We start from the raw sequence: 18638 nt of genomic DNA, 5'->3' as shown, positions 1-18638 counted from the left end.
CTAAGTCTTTTATTTTAAAAGATTTTTTATTAAAGATTCATTAAACTGTATTAGACAGTTTTTTCTAATCTCATTACCAAGTTAAAGTGCCATCAGTAAAGCCAAACACACACCAAGAAACATACTCTCTTCAGTTTAATCTGGTTGAAGTCTTGTGAACTTTGCATAGACACAACTCATGACATGCAAAGCCCTATCAAGACCACAAGATATGTCAACTACATTTTTAATGAAACGTAAGCAGTCCACGTATCAAGAAATAGCCAGTTCAGCATATGTGAAAATAAAAATACAGCTTGCACAACAAAGTGTATACACTCAGTGAATGGCAGTTACAGTACTCGAAAAAAAAGCCAACTTTGTGCTTCACAGCTAAACTGTATACATCTCAATAATTTTGTTCACTGAAGCATTTGGCTAATGACAAGTCTTTGAATGGCACTCAGGCCTAATGATTATAGTGCAAGATACCAGTAAAACTGTTTACTCCAGCTTTCGCTGTGATGGCTCAAAGACAAAAATCTTAGTGTTAGGATCTCTTCTTAAAACTGGTTTACATGAAAAGCATTTCACCATCAACACCCTGCATTGTCCAGTCTGACTACAAAGTAGTAGAACATGACAAATAAGCATATACACTGCAAAACACAGTTTTGTTTAATATTTATTTGTAGAACATGAGTTTCTGAACAGATTTAATCAGAAATATTCACACCCTCAAACTTTATTTCAGATTTTTCTTGAAAGTCTGCACCCATTAAATAAAGATTATCCTTTGTTTCAAAACAGTTCCAGCATAAATCACTCCTCTATTAAATAATTCTGAGCATTAACCTGTGTTCCCACAGCACTCAAAGTGAGAATTACACTGTTCTAAATACACATTGCATAGTTATCTGCATTCCTTTTTAGCAGATAGCCCAGCACTTATTTCAATAATCCAACCATTACTTCACTGATATCCCACAACTTTCTTGCAACCAAGTCATCCATGGCTTTGGGTAGGAGTTCCTCCTCTTTGCAGTCCCCAAAATATTTCCCTGACACACCTTCAACCTCAGGAGAAGAGGCCAAATAAATAGAAGTTTGGGCTCCTTCCAGAGGTGTTTTGAAGAAAGCCCATGACACCAAATTGAATAGGGGTTTTGCCAGCAAAGGAATATTCACATGCCTGCCTAAATTTGTTCTGACAATCCCAGGATGAAGTGAATTGACAGTGACTCCCGTCCCTTCCAATCGACGTGCTAGCTCCCTTGCAAATAATATATTAGCCAGTTTACTCCGGCTATAACAAAAGCTTTTATTGTAACTTATTTCACTGTTCAAGTCTTCAAAGTTGATCTCTCCATATTTGTAAAGCTTTGAGGATACTACCACAATCCTGCTTGGAGCAGAATTTTTGAGGAGGCCCAGAAGAAGGTTGGTGAGTAAGAAGTGACCCAAGTGGTTTACGCCAAATTGCATCTCAAAACCATCCTCTGTCTTCATGTACGGACACTGGAATATCCCCGCATTATTTATCAGAACATCCAGCCTTGGCTCTTCCTTTGAATAGGAAAGAGAAACATAATTCAGTTTTATAATGCAAACCATACTGTTATGATTAATATTTCTCATTAGACACTGTTAGAGGGAAATAACTTAATTTCTAGTTTTCTAAATTGTAACTTTCGAATAGTCCCTAAATTGTTACTGAAAAAAATGAGCTACTACTAAACTGAACATTTGACTCCAGCAGGACGCAAGTACATGAAAGCAGGTCTGTATCGACTTTTAATGTGTGCAGACAACACAACATCTGTTTCTCTGGGAACAGCTTTCTGCAGGAATTCAGTGGTAATTTATCTTTGTGATGCATTTTGTTTTCCTCTAAAAAAGTAACCTCTTTATTATACTTGGAAAAGCAGACACGTTCATGCATGATAATTGTTTATGACAAACCTCAGCCACAGGCATGGGTACTACCACAGAAGTTATAAAGATACAGAACAAAAAGCATTATCTCAAAGAACGTCACTGTTGAAGAGAACCTGTCATATTGCAAGCCCATCATCTCACTGAGAAGATATAATGAAAAAATGTGAAGAACAACGTTCTCATGATTTTAAACACTATCTCATTCTAATATCACTACATTTCATTGCACTGCTTGGTGCAAAGTACAGAGCAAAACTCATGACAGAAAAGTAACATTCATGATTCTAACTGAGCAGGTTTCATACAACAATTTACCTAATAGGTAAACTCAAGAACTTAGATGTGTCTATGAGACTGAGGCTTAAAATTTTTATGATATGCTCAGCACATGCTATTTGATGGATTAGTATTCTGGTTCAGACTGAGAGAAGTCAATCAGGAAATCAGTCACATCAGGAAATATAAGTAATTAACACAGAAAGTGGTGAGGATAGTTCAAACGTACATTATATACTTCATGCTCCAGGATCCACCCAAAAACTAAAGGCTTTCCAATTTAACCGAAACAATGAATTCTTCAAAAAACATAGATTAAACTAAGCTGCGCAAATAGCCTCTGAATTCAGCAATTTCTCCCATGTCTGAAGTATCACAGGAAACTTATGCTTACATGACTCGGACGCAAAAGTATTCATTCGCTTAACACAAAAAGCAGCGTGAGTTTTCTTTGCTGCTAATTCTTTAAAACTCACAGAATCACAGAATCATTTAGGTTGGAAGAGACCTCCAAGATCACCTAGTCCAACCTCTGACCTAACACTAACAAGTCCTCCACTAAACCATATCACTAAGCTCAACACCTAAACATCTTTTAAAGACCTCCAGGGATGGTGACTCAACCACTTCCCTGGGCAGCCCATTCCAATGCCTAACAACCCTTTCAGTAAAGAAGTTCTTCCTAATATCCAACCTAAGCCTCCCCTGGCGCAACTTTAGCCCATTCCCCCTCGTCCTGTCACCAGGCACGTGGGAGAACAGACCAACCCCCACCTCGTTACAGCCTCCTTTAAGGTAACTGTAGAGAGCGATAAGGTCGCTCCTGAGCCTCCTCTTCTCCAGGCTGAACAATCCCAGCTCCCTCAGCCGCTCCTCGTAAGACTTGTTCTCCAGACCCCTCACCAGCTTCGTTGCCCTTCTCTGGACTCGCTCAAACTAATGTCGGCAAGCACAGATCACTTCACGTCATTTTGATGATAAAAATAGAGAATCTCAAGACAAATTTTATACCATTTGCCTTTTATTTGACTACCGTTGATGGCGAAGATACAGAGAGCAAAACACAAATTTGTACTTGGCATTCAATTAATGATGGCTGGCATCTGACCCCACAAAACATCAAGTAATTCAGCCTCTGGTTTCTGCAGGACTTGACGTTTCTCAGTATTTCATGTAATTACAAAGGCATGATGCAAAGAGCATCAAACCCAATTCTCCTCTCCCAAAGGGACATAATGGTTTCTATCACTAAGCAAGAACAGCACTGAACAAGTGCCTTACTGCAGATTTGCTGACTGAAGTGTTATCCCTTCCTTTAGAGAACATTGTTTTAGGAACTTTTCACAGCATCTGACCAGAAGATTCATTTCACAAGAATTAATGCTGCAAGAAGGACTTCCACTTGTGCTATTTTCTGAGACTCCTACATTTAATAATCTAGAGTAATGTGATCAACACCAAGCAGGCAGCTACTATGACCAAGAGCATCAGAGTACAAAACATTGCTTTGACAGGCAGTGCTACTCTTTGTAGCTTCTGAGCTTGCTACCATTTTCTGCATTTTTCCATGGAGCCCTCCAACACCTTTAAGTCATTTTTTTGCAAGGAGGCTAAGGAGTGAAAGATGTAGTCACTTGCAGTTTTGGAATGGAAAGCTCCCACAAAGAAAGTTAGGCTGTGAGAGTGCATTGTTTCCCCATCCTGACAATATTTAAGCCTTATTCACCCCCATCCTGAAGATCTTTAAGTATTCTTCATCTCAAAACACACACAAACAACACAACAATATCCCCATCAACCAAACAACCAAAGGAAAAAAAAAAAACAACCACAACCAACACAAGTCCAAAAAGCAGTCACAGGTTCACAGAGGACAAATAACGTGAACTTGAATGTAACAGCTTCTTGAACTCATATTCCTTGCTATTCAGATGCTTTGGGGATTATTTTGAAAATAAAAGTTAAAATGCACCTGTGAGCAGCACCCTGCAAATACATTCACTCTCTCTTTCACTATCCATTTCTCATTTACAGTCATTTCTACTGGCTTTACCAATGACGAATGGATAATAAATTTACATTTTTGGATATTATGTGCTACAGAAGATATGACTTTAAAGGTTAAACAGTAAGTTTCTGGTCTAGTGTTTTATATCATTTTGTATATATGTCTATTTTCACAAAACACTGAAGTAACATTAGATCTTATAACTAGATTCATATATACTATTATATATGATTACAGAGCTCCGCCAGAGCTCTTTTGACTTTTTCAGATATTTAAGTTTTACAACAGCTATTTGAAAGTTAATACAATATAGTCTCTCTCCATTTTTGCTTCTCACAACTGCACTTGAGCATCTTTCAAGGACTCAATGAGCAGCGCACCAAGTGGCATAACTGATTATGCCTGGTTTCCTATGACCTTGTGTCTCATGGTTTGCATTGCTAGATGTGATGAGAGTCCCAGCTGAAGCTTTTCATTGGAGTGGAATGACTCTAATGGTGCCTCCCAGTGCTCTCTGGTGTCTACTTGTACTGCTGAACTCATATTGCAACATTTCCATCAGGAGAATTGCCTGGATGTCTCTGATCTCCTTAAACTTTTTTTCCACGAAATTTGGAGAAAATGTATATATTACAAAACATCTAACCACTAAACTCAGCTACTGCTGGCAAGAGATGCAAGATGTGTGGGAGTCCAGTGTCAGGGAGAAGACAGCAGGATGGATGCAGTTGCGAGCAGTTCACTCATGAACCTTTATTGCTATAGGCACACGGCTGTGCTGTAATGTCAACTTAAAGGCAAATTACTTCAGAACAGAAAAACAGGGAAAAGGGAAATGTTTTGTTTCTCACATAAAAAAAAAAAAAAGTTTAATTTTCAGTACTAGAACAGCCTGAACAAATACAAATAATAGAATGGCTCGGGTTGGAAGGGACCACAGAGATCATCTAGTTTTAACCCCCTGCCATGGGCAGGGACACCACCCACTAGATCAGGATGCCCAGGGCCTCATCCAACCTGCCCTTGAACACCTCCTGGGATGGGCCATCCACAGCTTCTCTGGGCAACCTGTTCCAGTGTCTTACTACCCTTACAGTAAAGAATTTCTTCCTAATGTTTAATTTAAGCCGACCCTCTTTTAGTTTAATACCATTCTTCCTTGTCCTGTCATTGCCTGACTGAGCAAAGAGTCACCCTCCATCTTTTTTATAATCCCCCTTTAAGTCCTGAAAAGCTGCAACGAGGTCACCCCGGAGCCTTCTCTTCTGCAGGCCGCACATCCCCAGCTCTCTCAGCCTTTCTTCGTGGCAGACGTGCTCCAGCCACGACCTTTAAGCTTCAAGCAGACAACACTGCCCACTTGTTTACACCCCCCAAGCCCTGCAACCACCCCGCAGCCCCGGGCCGAGTGCGGGCAGGCGGGGGGGCTCCCCTTGGACCCCCCTACCCCCGGCAGGGCCCGTACCTGGAGGACCTGCCGGCAGAAGTCCCGCACGGAGCTGAGCGAGGCCAGGTCGAGCTGCCGGACCACCAGCTCCCCGCCGCCCTCGGCCGCCTCCCGCTCGCCCAGCTCGGCTCGGATCTCGCTGGCCGCCCGCTCCGCCCGCGCCCGGTCCCGGCAGCCCATGATGACCCGGGCCCTCATCCGCAGCAGCTCGGCGGCCACCGCCCGGCCCAGCCCGCTGTTGGCCCCGGTGATGATCACCGTCTTGCCCCGCATGGAGGCCGCCGAGCCGGCGCCGGGCCGGGCCGCGGGCCGCAGCCAGCGCCAGGCTGCCAGCAGCAGGCCCCCGCCCAGCACCGCCGCCGCCGCCACCGCCGCGGCCATGGGAGCGGGCCCCGCGTTAGGCTCGGCCGGCCGCGCCGCTGGGCATTGTGGGGGTTGTAGGCCTGCAGGGGCTTGGTGAGCCCCGAAACCACCCGGGACTATCGCGGAATATCCCGATGGAAGGATAGTTGAGTCCAGCTCACGGCTGCCCGCGGGGAGTTAAACAGTTCTTCTGAGAGGGCTCCCAGGAGCAGCAATGCCACCACCTCCTGTAGGGCAGCAGCAGCCTGTGCAAGTTTTTGGCCCAAGCCCCAAGCACACTCTCCCACCACTCACAGGTGCCCACAAAGCAGCCACCATCTTCTGGAGAGTGACCATGCCGGACTTGACATGCCACCTGACCTCTGTGCCAGTGAAATGTTTTGTGCAAGTTCAATTTAGTTGCCCAGGTGCAGTGGGTGTGTCAGGACGGCGTGCTGAGCCCCATCCCATGCTGCCTTCGAGATCAGATTTCTTTCTTAGGTGCTGTGGCTCTGGATCAAGTCAGGTTTTGTGTCCGAGCGTAAGATAGATGTTAGTATACGGCCAAGCATGTCTTGCAACGTCTGTGTTGCAAGCAGAAGGAATGGACTGGGTGGGGAAGTGTTACCCAATTCTTTGTGGTGGTGGCTGCTCTGGCAGCTAGCCTAGGGTCTAAACATGCCAGCGAGCTGACAGGCTGACCTGCTGAACACTTGGTTCTAGGACCAGCTTCAGCTGAGTAATATCACCTTGGAGGTAGCCTATGAGAGGTAACCAACTTTTGTGGACTTCAGGACCAAAGTGGTTTGTCCCATCCCAGTCTGGTGGAAGAGACGCTGCTTGCAGAAGGTATGGGTACATACACTCACTTCACAACCATGCTCACATTCACTGGTCTCTTAAATACTAGCACAGGTTCTAAGTCCATCCAGTTTCTATACCTAGAGACTCAGGCACCAGCTCTGATGCTGGGTTTTCCCAGATGCTGGTCTCTTCCTGCGTGGTGGCTTGTCCAACTAGAAGTGTACTAATGGTTCACATACACATAGTGAGGGGCCCTCAAACAGCTGGTCTGTCTGGTAGCTGTGTCCAGACTGTCTCTATCCATTTGGCACCAGACCCTTGAGCCCCTCAGACCTGTGACTTTGCTCTCTGATGGCTGGCACTCAGATCTCTTGCCCTATTTACCAGCTGGTCCAAGTGGAAGTTCCTTCATGGTCCACACACACATGCTCAGAATAAAGAATTACCCATAAAGAAAATAGAAACAGTATTTGTGAAGAAGATATGTCAGACTGCAGTGATGAGGTACAAACTTTGGTCAAACATATTAACCAGACACCTGGATTACCTGTGACCAGCCCCTTTTATCCCTCTACTACTGAGAAACTACTGAGCTTGGTAACTGAAAGTTATTTTTCTCCTTAAACATCCACCTGCTTCACTGCTTTCTCTGCCCATCTGTTGCGCTTAAGGAGATGGATATGTTCTTTTCAGTAATACTTCAAGTCAGTGCAGGTTACAGGTTCTGGCAGAGGCAGAGGAGCCCGTGTGGAGGTACCTGAAGTACCAGTTGCCAGTTTCTTTTTCATGTGTCTGTCATCCAGTGTTATAAACAAACTGAGGCAGTACAGTCCAGAACCATAGGACTCTTCTCTATTCCCCTATTGAAAATTGCTGTTCTTTTAACTGTGACTGGCTTAGAGTAATGAAATGCTGGGGCATAAATTCATGGTGTCCTCATAAGCATGAGAAGCAAGTATTTTGTTCTGCTTTGTTTTGTTTTGTTGTGGTTTGGAGTGCAATTCTGGACAAGTCCCTGAGGTGTGTGCTTTCTTCTAGTCTACGTCTGCAAAACTAGAAATCCCTTTCCTTCAGTTCCCATCCCATCCCATCCCCCTTCAGAGAACTTTCTTGAAAAATGATTATTTTGGTCCACTAGCCAAAGTTGTGCCTTGGAGCTGGAGACAATGAGTAAAATGGGCAGAGACCACCTAGCAGACCTGAGTGTCCCCAAACACCCTGGTCAGCCTAAAGGGGCACTTGCATGAATGAATGAGACACCATTAACCCAAAATGCTGCCAGCTGGATATGCAAAGAAGCAGCCACCAAGCTTGGGAGAGTTACCTCACAATTAAAAGACAGTATGTAATTTGAATACACATCTAAGTGCATTTTGGATAATTAAACTTAGGAGAAGTGACTGTGGACCTTCATGTGAACTTCTGGGCTTTAATGTTGTTTTGAATTCTATGACTAAGAAACCTACTATATGAATTTAATATATGAACCTTTTCTCTCTTTATTTCTCTTCACACATGCTTCAGTGCTGTCAGGACTGACACAGCAAGAGATAGCCCTTTATCGCTATGTACAGATCAAAAAAAGATGAAAGAACTGGAAGCTCCTATGTCCGGGCCAGCATGTTTCATTTTTTGCTGTAGGTGGGTTGTTGATTGGAAATAAATTTAAGCAGAATAGACTAGATGACTCCGATTCCTATTTATTCACTGATTTACATGCTCACCCTGTGAGGTATAAAACACTAACCTCTAGAGTCCCACAGGGATCAAGGATCCCATTTGCCCTTTTCAGTATCAGACTTCAGTTCCTATGCTAAAAGAAAGTCAAGTGCCAGCAATATGTGCATGGCATACATCCTTTATGTTGTTTTTTTTTTTGGCACCCAACCATCACATCTGTAGCTCTAACAATGCATGGGTGAAGAATGGCTGATCATGCTTTGCTTCAACAAGGCAGGACCAGTCTTCCTGAAGTTTGTAGCCATGCTTTTGTGGTGAAATACACATGTAATTTATACTCCACAGCTAAGGAATATTTTTGGATGTCTTGGAGAGCTGATTCTGAGCTCTCATACAAAAACATCTGTTAATAACTTTTTTATAATCTCCATTTGGCGAAGTAACTCTATCCCATCCTGGCAGACAATGACCAGGCTGCAGTTATTCATTTCTTCCTCACCTCCTGGCTGGGTTATAGAAATGTGATATATTTTGGCCACAAAGCCTTTAACACTTATGAAATTCCAAGTACACCAGAACTCTGCAGTACATCCCATCAAGAAGACAGGCTAGTGTGAATACATAAAAACCTTTCCAATGCTCCCTATTCAAGTTTCGTATGGGATCAAGGCTTTCATCTTTGTTTTCAAAGAACTTTGGAAACAGTTCTTCTTTCAAAGAACTTTTCAAAGAAAAGAGCATTTAAAAGATTGCCTAGGTTTCTGGGAGGGAAACCACAATGAATGAAATGAAGCTCTCTGCAATAACAGGACAGTTCATCTGGACAGAAGACACCACACTTTCTCAGAGGCTTACATGAGATTCTGGAGTGAATTCCCTCAGGCACCACAGATCACCACAAAGCCTTCACCATCAGCTACTCCCACTGCAAAGCGCATTCTTTTGGTTTTGTCTCTTCTGGTATAAATACACAGCAACAATGAAAATAAAGCAGGACACTTGTTCCACTGGGGAGGGAAAGAGAACAAACACCACCTGACAGATGTTAGCTGTGTCATTTGGAAGGCACTCAAATACGTGGATGACACTGAGATACAAGAACTCAGCACAAAAGAGGCAGAATAGACATATGGTGTAATTTTACCCGAATTCATGTTGCAACAGAAACCTGTCCCCTGGAAATTCATCCAAGGTTGCCGAACTCAGTCGATGCAGATCGCAGAACAGCTGTAAAACCTAAGTGAATCTAGTTAAGAAACAGGTAGTTCCATCAACAGCGGTATTTCAGTATAGATCCTCTGTTGCTGTAAAGGTATGCTCTAATGCTTCGTTCTTTGCCTCAGTCAAGATACTCACAGCATCTCTGACTTCTTCCCAGCTCTATATTTACATAAAATCTGTTAGAATTTAAGTGTCTTCAAGACCTCTCACTCTTATCTTATGGGCTGAAAGCAGTCAGTTCTGGTTCTACCTATCTCAGAGAGGGAAGAGGCAGAGAGATACTGATCACATAAATTAATTTTGCATAGGAAATTATAGTCAAACCTCTACATAGACAAATTACAATGTTCTGTAAAGCCAGCTTTATTATAGTAGGAAAACAATATAGAAAAATAAAGGGTTCCTGTAAACACAATATCAAATAAGCTAACATTTCACTGGAGACCCATAGAAGCTGAAACTTCATGGTAACAAAGCTACTGAATACATATCTAACAAGGAAACACCAACAGGTAACAACATATAGGCAAACTGTGGTTTTGGTAATTTCAGAAATAAACAGTAAGGGCAATATATGCAGTATGTTTTTTTCTTTTAAATAACCGATTAGCAGCTTTTTAGAAAAAAATATAACTGCTCTGTCTCTCAAAATATGTTTCAAACTATAAAACCAGTACAAATCTTTCCCTAATATCAAAAACACAGTGTTGTATCCAAACAGGTAAACAAACAAACAAACAACAGAAAAAAAACTAAACTGCTTTAGAGTGCTATTAAAATAACTCTGTTAAAAACTGAACAATATTAAAAATATTTCCTCTAAAGGTTGTTCTAGCCAGAAGTCAAATCTTTCAACAAAGTGCTTATAGTACACAAATAGAGGTTTTCAGAAAGAGCTATTGGTATATTAGAGGCTGGCTGAGTTAAGAACCTTATCTTTGATGGTGCCATCCAGTCACACAGATTTTTGGTATTTCTGAGCAATGCCATAGGGAACGTGTGCAGCTATGGTGCCTAATTTCTGCGCTCCTTCGATGTGAAACATCTGGTCATCAAAGAAAATGTGAGGACGTATTTTCACCAGGATCGGTCCTTTAGGAGCTCCTGCTAAGAACAGCGCCTCATCAATCTCCAGACCCCAGCTACGAAGAGTCTTCAGGACTCGGGCTCCAGAACTTGCTGCACTTCTGGCTGTGACCAGGAAGGTCCTTATTGGACAATTTAATCGTTCATTTTTTGCGTAGAACTTCTTCTGGAGTTTCCCTAGGTCTTCCAGAAAGCCTTTCAAAGGACCCTGAGTACAAAATACCAGAAGCATAGTAAATATTTTCCCACAGTTCTCAAAGTCAACCCTGTGCTTTCTTCCAGATTGCCAGTTACAAACAAAATTCCTTCCTTAATGCTATTATAAATATAGCAATCTCTGTATGAACTATTTCTAAGTGGGTCTACACACACTAGGAATTGGAAAAAAGTTAAAGCCATAATCCTACGTGGTGTGATCAGTAGGAAACTGATTCTCATTACTTACAAGATCTCTACAATATAAAGCTTACAAGATCTCTTACATTATAAAGTTAAAATTACAGTTATTAATACTATGTTCTTTGAAAGCACTGAAATCATTTTCCTATGATCCACAAGGTGCAATCACTTGCCTGTACAAAACCCAACAGCAGACCTAATTACACGTCACCAAAGTCATTACAGATTAATGACAACATTACACCCTGATTAAAAGTAGTAAATAATATTTAGTTTCAACTTGCAATATATTGAACTGTCCAGTACGTTCAATAGATCAAGCTTTTATTTTTGATTTATACCATTGTTAACAATAGTAGTGATGGCATTTTATTTGAAGCTAATTTTAAAATATTTTTGGTTTTTAGACAAATGTCATAGTTCTACTTGAGAATAAGCAAAATATCACCCCGCTTCAGCAACCTGAGTATTCCAGTTTTTGAAATTAACATTACCTATGCAACGTGATTAAAAAAATCAAGGAAATCAGTAGCAATCTTTCCTTTTTATAATGAATATAATTAGAATATAACTGGAAGCCACTGTCTCATATATGCAGTTTTTCTCAGTGAAGTGAGAGATCTGGTGAAAGGACTGCCTTACTGGCTTCTTTTGGGTCAAATATGCATTTTAAAGATTATCCTTGAAAAAGGAAGTAAATAGGGCAATGAAATGATAATTCAGCTTCCACAATGATTAAAGCATACACACTGGGGAAACTGGAGAAAGACAGCAGTAATGAGAATTTAAAAAAATGTTTTGAAAACTCTTTGATTTAAGAAGTACAAACCTGTGCAAGAGGCTTATTCTCATTCAGCTGTTCGTGTTCAAAAAATTTATCTAATCCTTGTTCTTTGACAATCTGTTCTGATTCATCAGAAAAGAGAACTGCATCCCCGTCGAATGCCACCCTCAGCTGTGTATCCGAATAAGCGACATCCTTGTTGGCAGTGAACATGGTAGCTGATGCGATGCCTGAAAGTGTATCAAAGAACTTCAGTTGGCATGTCCTGCAAAGTCATTCATAAAGTGACCAGTAGTTCAGTTCTAACAGTTTATTTGTGGTGACCTTTTCACACAGGGAGCAGAAACCATCCCTGAAGTTACTTTGTAATGGCTGTTCTCTAACACATCTGCATGGAAGCTGTCCTATTGGCATAGCTTCTTAGACATGCTTATTTCCAGTTCTGTGTAACACACAAACCTGGTCCCCAAGGTGTACTACAAATGAGACAAAGCATGAAATTCCAATGAGACTGTAATGTCAAACTATTTATTTTTTTTTGCTTGTAGAACACATAACTTAGCTTTTGTAACTCCTATCAAACAGATGACTCAACTCAAACAGATGTTGAATAGGGAGCGGCAAGCCGGTGCACAGAGGAATTCAATTCCTGTATGATGGCAGCATGGGAGGAGACAGAAAGGTGTGACAGAGGTAGAGGCTGATCAAGTTATCATTATCAGCAAGCTGAAAGGCCAGAGGGGAAAAATGCAGAGAAATAACCTGATGTTATCTGATTAGGTACAAAGTTTGTGGCATGCACAGCAGTGAAATTCTGATTTGATGAAGCAGCACTACTTTCTGTGAAAGACACACCATGACTAGATTTGTTTTTAACAAGCCCAGCTGAAAGAGAACAAAAAAAGGACAATTCAAACCTGCTTCTATAGCTTCTTGCACTTTTTCAGAGTCTGCTGAGAGGTATAGGTTGGTAAGATACGCAGTCAGGTAACCAATAGGGCTTTTTCCTCCTGTCATGCAGAAGCGTTCAATTGTTAAGCCTGAAACAAGAACAGCACAACAAGGTGTGACTCCACCTTGACACTACAAACCTGGAAAATGAAGATGTAAAGAACAACACTAGCCTACAACTGACAGTAAGCTTAAAAAAGACAATCTTGTTCACTGCAATTTCAACAAGTTACACAACTTAAACTGACTACAATAGATTAGTCCTTCCTCCCTGAGAATTTCATACAAAATCCCTCTGTGACAGCAGAGGGGATTCACTTCTATGACAGCAGAGGGGATATCTCACTTACTATGACACACAAAAATAAATATAATATCCTAAGGAATGGGTGTCTATATCAAAGAAGTTGCTTTTACTAAAGTCAGAACAGGATAAACAAAATCGCTGCATTTCATTATATAACCACAGGCAGTTCTACGTATTTATTTTACTTACCGTAGTGATTAATGCTGTTTATAAGCCTCACTCCCACTTGGGCATGGTTATTAGTCATCAGAACAATATCAAATCTTTCTTCATCATCAGGGTATAGCTCAAGAAGCCGGGCATTGACATGCTCCAGTGCCTACAGGGTAGAAATGTGGAAGTCAATAGACAAGTGGAATGTGCCTTCCTTCTTAATCGCTGTGGGTTTAGTGATAGTACTGTCTTGAAGGAGAATGAGAAATATCTGAATGTTTAACTTGCTGAACTTGTTTTATTTCTTTCTGCTCTGTTGCTCCCAGCAACTGTTTGCCTGGGCTTATCTGAAGGGAAGCAACTAAGTTTCTTTTGGAAAGTTACAGAATTTAACTTTATAACGGAAATCCTTTTTCTTGGGACACCATGATAATCTGGAATATATTTATGCACTGTTGAACATTTTCAGAATACAGATTAATATTTGTGTAATTTTTATTTTTTTTAAGCTTAAGATGTTGGACTTAAATTTGTTCTATCTAATCTCCCTATGAATTGTTTTTGTTTTGTTTTGGATACCAAAAATTTTTTTCCCAGGACCAGAAAAGGTCTCTTTTTCAGAAATGTTCATGTTACCTACTCATGTTGCTTAATAAATTTAATAAAACATTGCTGGTGAATGGTAGTATCCAGAGATTTTCTTGTCCACTTAAAGATTGTTGCTGTGAAATCGAGGAGAAGGTACAAAGGGATTTGTATGTGCAACTGCTTGTTTCTCATGAACAAATGTGAATTTGGGACACATACTTATGCAAAGATTTCACTGACACAGCTCAGGTGTCAGACTGTCCTTAAGAAACAAGTACCAAATCATATCCTGTCAAGCATGATTTTCTTGGAGATTTCTTACTGAATTACTGAATGAGACAGGTTTTGATTCATTCGAGATCTCTTTTAAGCTAATAGACCAACATGCTATATTCACAGTCTGGCATTCTTCTTATTTCCTTGACCTTCCATCTGGTCGTCTCTCTGTATCCATCTTGTCTCAACTTATATTTAGAATCGTATCCTTTTGGAGTAAGACTTGCTTTTTGCTCTAGGTTTACAGACCTCTACTTTGGGAGCTGGCCCTTGAATGGAATTCCTTGGGATTACGGCAATAAAGTCAACAATGAATCATCAAATGAATCCAAGACAGGCTGTTTTTCATTAAGGTGCTTTAAAAAGCCAGACCAGTTGTTAAGAATTAAAATGTAGATTTTATAATTAAATTCTGGGAATCTCACTTTAAAAAGCAAGGCTATGTCATGTGGGACTTGGCTTAGGAGAACCCTGAGTGAGAGCCTGGTATAAGGCCTAGGAAAAAATCTCAGTATCTGGTCACAAACCCTTTGCATCACTTTTTTTTCCTTTTGTTACTCTCTTCTAATACTCTAGCACACTGAGAATTTCTTCAAGTATTACAGATTAAGGGGGAGTGGAAGAGAGGAATGCCATTTTTTGTTCAAGTGCCTGTACAGTTCCCAGCCCAAGGAGATACTGGCCTGTGATAAGGGTTCTTAAGTGCTACAAGCTTGAGATATAATGTCTTTAAGTTAGTATCTTAAAGATCTCAGCAAAGGAATCCAAACAAAAAAGATACTATTTCTGTAGGTTTTCTTTGTCTCCAAGTAGAAAGAAGCATCCAACAAACTTGCACTTCTCTTTTTTTTTTTTTCAAATCAGTCCCACTAAAGACATAAACATATTTCTCAAAATCATAAATATTTTGAATTTTTTTCATTTTTGCTAAGCCAACTTGCTTTCCATGCTGGAGGCTGTTTGCCTTGGACATTTCTCTTATCTTGTGCAATGAAAGCAAAATATTCTATTTCACCTGTGCTTAAACCTTGACTCCCAACTGGGGGTCTATTGCTTTTGCTGGTCCTCAAGAAAAATTTCCAGGATGAGAAAGAATAATAGAATGGTTTGGGTTGGAAAGGACCTTAAAGACTATCTAGTTCCAAGCCCCCTCCCATGGGCAGGGACACCTCCCACTAGACCAGGTTGCTCAAAGCCCCATCCAGTCTGGCCTTGAACACGTCCACGGGTGGGGCATCCACAGCTTCTCTGGGCAACCTGTGCCAGTGCCTCACCACCCTCATAGTAAAGAATTTCATCCTTATATCTAATCTAAACCTACCTTCTTTTAGTTTAAAACCATTCCCCCTTGTTCTATCACTACACCCCCTGACAGAGTTCCTCCCCAGCTTTCCTATAGGCCCCCTTTAGGTAGAGGAAGGCTGCTACAAGGTCTGTCTGGAGGCTTCTGTCCTCCAGGCTGAACAACCCCAGCTCCCTCAGCCTGTCTTCCTAGGAGAGGTGCTCCAGGCCTCTGATCATCCTTGTGGCCTCTTCTGGACTCACTCCAACAATTCAATATCCTTCTTATGTTGGGGGCCCCAGACCAAAATGCAGTGCCCTAGGTGGGGTCTCACGAGAAGAAAGCAAGGAAAAAATTAAAGCTGACAAAAAAAAAAATCAATCATTTCTGAATATAGTAAATTGTTTCCTGTTGAGCCAACACTGTCTTTAATCATAGCTGTAAGTGGGACAAAAAAGTGAAATTGAAATTAGGAAGTAAGGGGGTTGTGGTGTTTTTTTGTTTTTTTTTTTTTCCTTTCCTTTTTAGGTGAAAAGGTTGCAACATCCTTAAAACCATTTTGGGGCCTGTCTTAACTGAAAATGATCTTAAAAGGGAGGGGACACGCCGGGGGATGCTGCGGGAGGAGGGCAGTGAGCAGTGCTATGGGCGCCCGCAGTGTCCGGCTGCTGCGCTGCGCTGAGGATGCTGATTTCGGGCTCCCCGGCCTAGGCGAGTTCACCGCTAGGGGAACGGTTCCCAGGGGCAGGATTATCCCCGTCCTAGGAAGGCTCTGGGCTCCTCCTCTTCCCGAAATTCAGCCTCGCAGCATCCTCAGCACCCCTCCCGAGCCTGCCGGCGTACCTTGACGAAGTGGAAAGCCGGTCCGGGCTTGAGGGTGACGTTCTCGTTCTGCTGCTGGTACTCCACGTACTTCTCCACCCCTTGCTCCTCGTAGATCCGACGCTCCTCCACCAGGTCGAAGAGAGCTCGGGACGACACGGCCACGGTGATGGCGTGCTGGGGCTTGGGCTGCCGAGCGAGAGGAGGGTAGCGCCGGCACCCCCAGACCCGGCACCCCAGCTTCGTCCTCCCCCCAAACCCCGGCACCCCCACAAGCCCCGGCACCCCCCCCCTAAATCCTGGCATCACCACCCCACAGCCCTGGCACCCCCCCAAGCACCGGCATTCCCCCCAAGCCCCGGCAGCTCCCTAAAAGCCCAGGCACCCCCCTAAAGCCCCGGCACCCCTCTAGCCCCGTGTGCTCCCCAAAGCCCCCGTGTCCCCTCCCCAAGCCCCGTCCTCCTCCCTCCAAGGCCCGGCATCCCCTCTTCCAGCCCCGGCATCCCTTTCCAAGTCCTGGCATCCCTCCCACCAAAAAAAAAAAGCCCCTTCGTCACCCCTCCAGCCCCGTCATACCCCGCCTAAGCCCCGTCCTCCCCACCCTAAGCCTCGTCCTCCCCCCCTTCCAGTCCCGTCCAAGCCCTCTCCAGCCCTACCCCCAGCCCTACCCCCTCCCCAGTCCCCATCCCTCCCGCTCTCACCGGCCGGGGTCTTTTGGAGACCAGGTTGTCGTAGAACGCCTTGGCCGCCGCCCAGTCCCTCTCGGCCTCCTGCAGCCGGGCCTCCTGCAGCCCGGCCTCCTCCTCCTCCGGCCCGGAGCCGCTCATGGCTCCCGGGGTCGGGGCAGCGCCGAGCGGGCGCGGCCGGAGCCCAGGACCGGGAAGCGGCGGAGGCCGCTCCGCCCCGCTCGGGCAGGGGGAAGGAGGCCGGGCTGTGGCTTTCCCTTTCGCTCTGTGTCGGGCACGGCACGGCCCTCCCCCGGCACGGCCCGGCCCGGCACGGCCCCGCAGCACCCGCCCCGTGGGTCAGCAGGGCCACGACATCTCGCCTCATCGCGCCCTGCCTGCCCCACGCTGCAAGATGCTGTTAGGAGCCAGCCTCCAATGCCCACAGCGCTCTCAGATTTATTATTTCGATGCGGTGGTTTAATTGCTTTAACATCATCAGCAGGACATTTCTAGATTTCTTTGCAAACATAGCAATAATGTTGCTGGGCTTCAAAATGGGGTGGTTGGTGATGGCCCAGGGTCATCTGTTCCATACAACGAGGCCGAAAATTCCTCTTAAAAACAGTAATTTTATTTTTTTTAGTGCTTAGGTCAAATTCAGTGTGCACAATGAACTGCTATTCTGGCAGGTGGATTGGGTGGTCCTAAAAACCAGAATCCCACACAAGGGTACTTACATAATATGGGCTGCTTATCTAATACATACCTCTAAAATGTTTCTGGCTTGTCTGAACCACAGCTAAATCCCCCAAACTGAGGAGCTGAAGGTGATAACGGGAAATGAGGAAGGAAGCGCTTTTTCTCCTGGGTTTGTATGGGGTCTGGCTCAGCACACCCACAGCCTTTGCTGCTGCTCGTAGCCAGTGACTCGGTGTCTGTACATCCCACAGCACATGTAAGCACTATTTGGAGGACTTGTAATATTTTGAAGGGAGACCCTAAATATTGCTTCCGCCCCTGACTGTTGCATAATCTTCAGCAAATTACATCACGTCCTTCTGCCTCCATGCATTCTCCAAAAGGCATAATTATTTCTGCTACTTTTTTTTTTTTTTTAATGTGGTTTCCCAGTGAAAGGAGGCTTATGTGATTATGCCATCTGTCCATCATTCCCTAGTGATGTCCAGTTCCAAATGAATTTGACGGAAGGATTAAGATCTCAGAGAGATTTAAATTCCTAAAACATTTAATGACCATCAACAGCACCATGCGATTTGTTGCCCTACTGTTGGAAAAGGCTGTACTGCAAAGGCAACATATTTATCTCCTTGTTCTTCTACTATATAATAGCAAATTACTACTCCCTGTCTGTCTGCCTTCTCCAAATCATTGCCCTGCTGAGCAGGGAGGATTCTGGAAGCAGGGAAGTGCTGAGCTCTGGATGTAAGATGGGAAATGGGACTTGACCAAAGTGGGGAAAGGGGGGCTAAACATGTGAGGTGCATGGACAGTACCTGAGAGTAACACATTAGGAGGACAGATGTGAAGAGAGGAGTTAGGATTATTTTAAGTGGCTATTGTCATGGCACAATGTAAAAGGCATAACAAATCTGAACGAATCTGGTTT

General features: G+C 43.4%; 2 protein-coding genes across 2 annotated transcripts; both read right to left on the bottom strand.

Moving 5' to 3' along the window:
* Positions 1–7: 7 nt before the first annotated feature.
* Positions 8–6411, bottom strand: LOC310897802 (retinol dehydrogenase 14-like). The gene is made up of 2 exons (XM_083831787.1): positions 5667–6411; positions 8–1545 (listed from the first exon to the last, which is right to left on the bottom strand). Exons 1-2 carry the CDS (start codon positions 6027–6029, stop codon positions 928–930), a joined length of 981 nt encoding a protein of 326 aa, XP_083687913.1. The 5' UTR covers positions 6030–6411; the 3' UTR covers positions 8–927.
* Positions 6412–10034: 3623 nt separating this feature from the next.
* LOC310897803 (cytosolic 5'-nucleotidase 1B-like) lies at positions 10035–17348 on the bottom strand. The gene is made up of 6 exons (XM_083831788.1): positions 17045–17348; positions 16365–16532; positions 13412–13541; positions 12882–13004; positions 12010–12194; positions 10035–10989 (listed from the first exon to the last, which is right to left on the bottom strand). Exons 1-6 carry the CDS (start codon positions 17168–17170, stop codon positions 10651–10653), a joined length of 1071 nt encoding a protein of 356 aa, XP_083687914.1. The 5' UTR covers positions 17171–17348; the 3' UTR covers positions 10035–10650.
* Positions 17349–18638: the final 1290 nt, after the last annotated feature.

The sequence above is a fragment of the Anser anser genome, assembly GCF_964211835.1.
Source record: "Anser anser genome assembly, chromosome: 3".
Lineage (NCBI taxonomy): Eukaryota > Metazoa > Chordata > Aves > Anseriformes > Anatidae > Anser > Anser anser.
This window is presented reverse-complemented; position numbering and strand designations above follow the sequence as displayed.

Excerpts from the sequence above, each read along its gene's own strand:
- LOC310897802 (XM_083831787.1), bottom strand. The coding sequence starts at position 6,029 with ATGGCCGCGGCGGTGGCGGCGGCGGCGGTGCTGGGCGGGGGCCTGCTG. Across the intron at positions 1,546-5,666 it reads TCTGCCGGCAGGTCCTCCAG|GAAGAGCCAAGGCTGGATGT; the intron begins GTACGGGCCCTG and ends TCCTATTCAAAG.
- LOC310897803 (XM_083831788.1), bottom strand. The coding sequence starts at position 17,170 with ATGAGCGGCTCCGGGCCGGAGGAGGAGGAGGCCGGGCTGCAGGAGGCC. Across the intron at positions 16,533-17,044 it reads TCTCCAAAAGACCCCGGCCG|CCCAAGCCCCAGCACGCCAT; the intron begins GTGAGAGCGGGA and ends CTCGCTCGGCAG. Across the intron at positions 13,005-13,411 it reads AAACAGCATTAATCACTACG|GCTTAACAATTGAACGCTTC; the intron begins GTAAGTAAAATA and ends TTCTTGTTTCAG.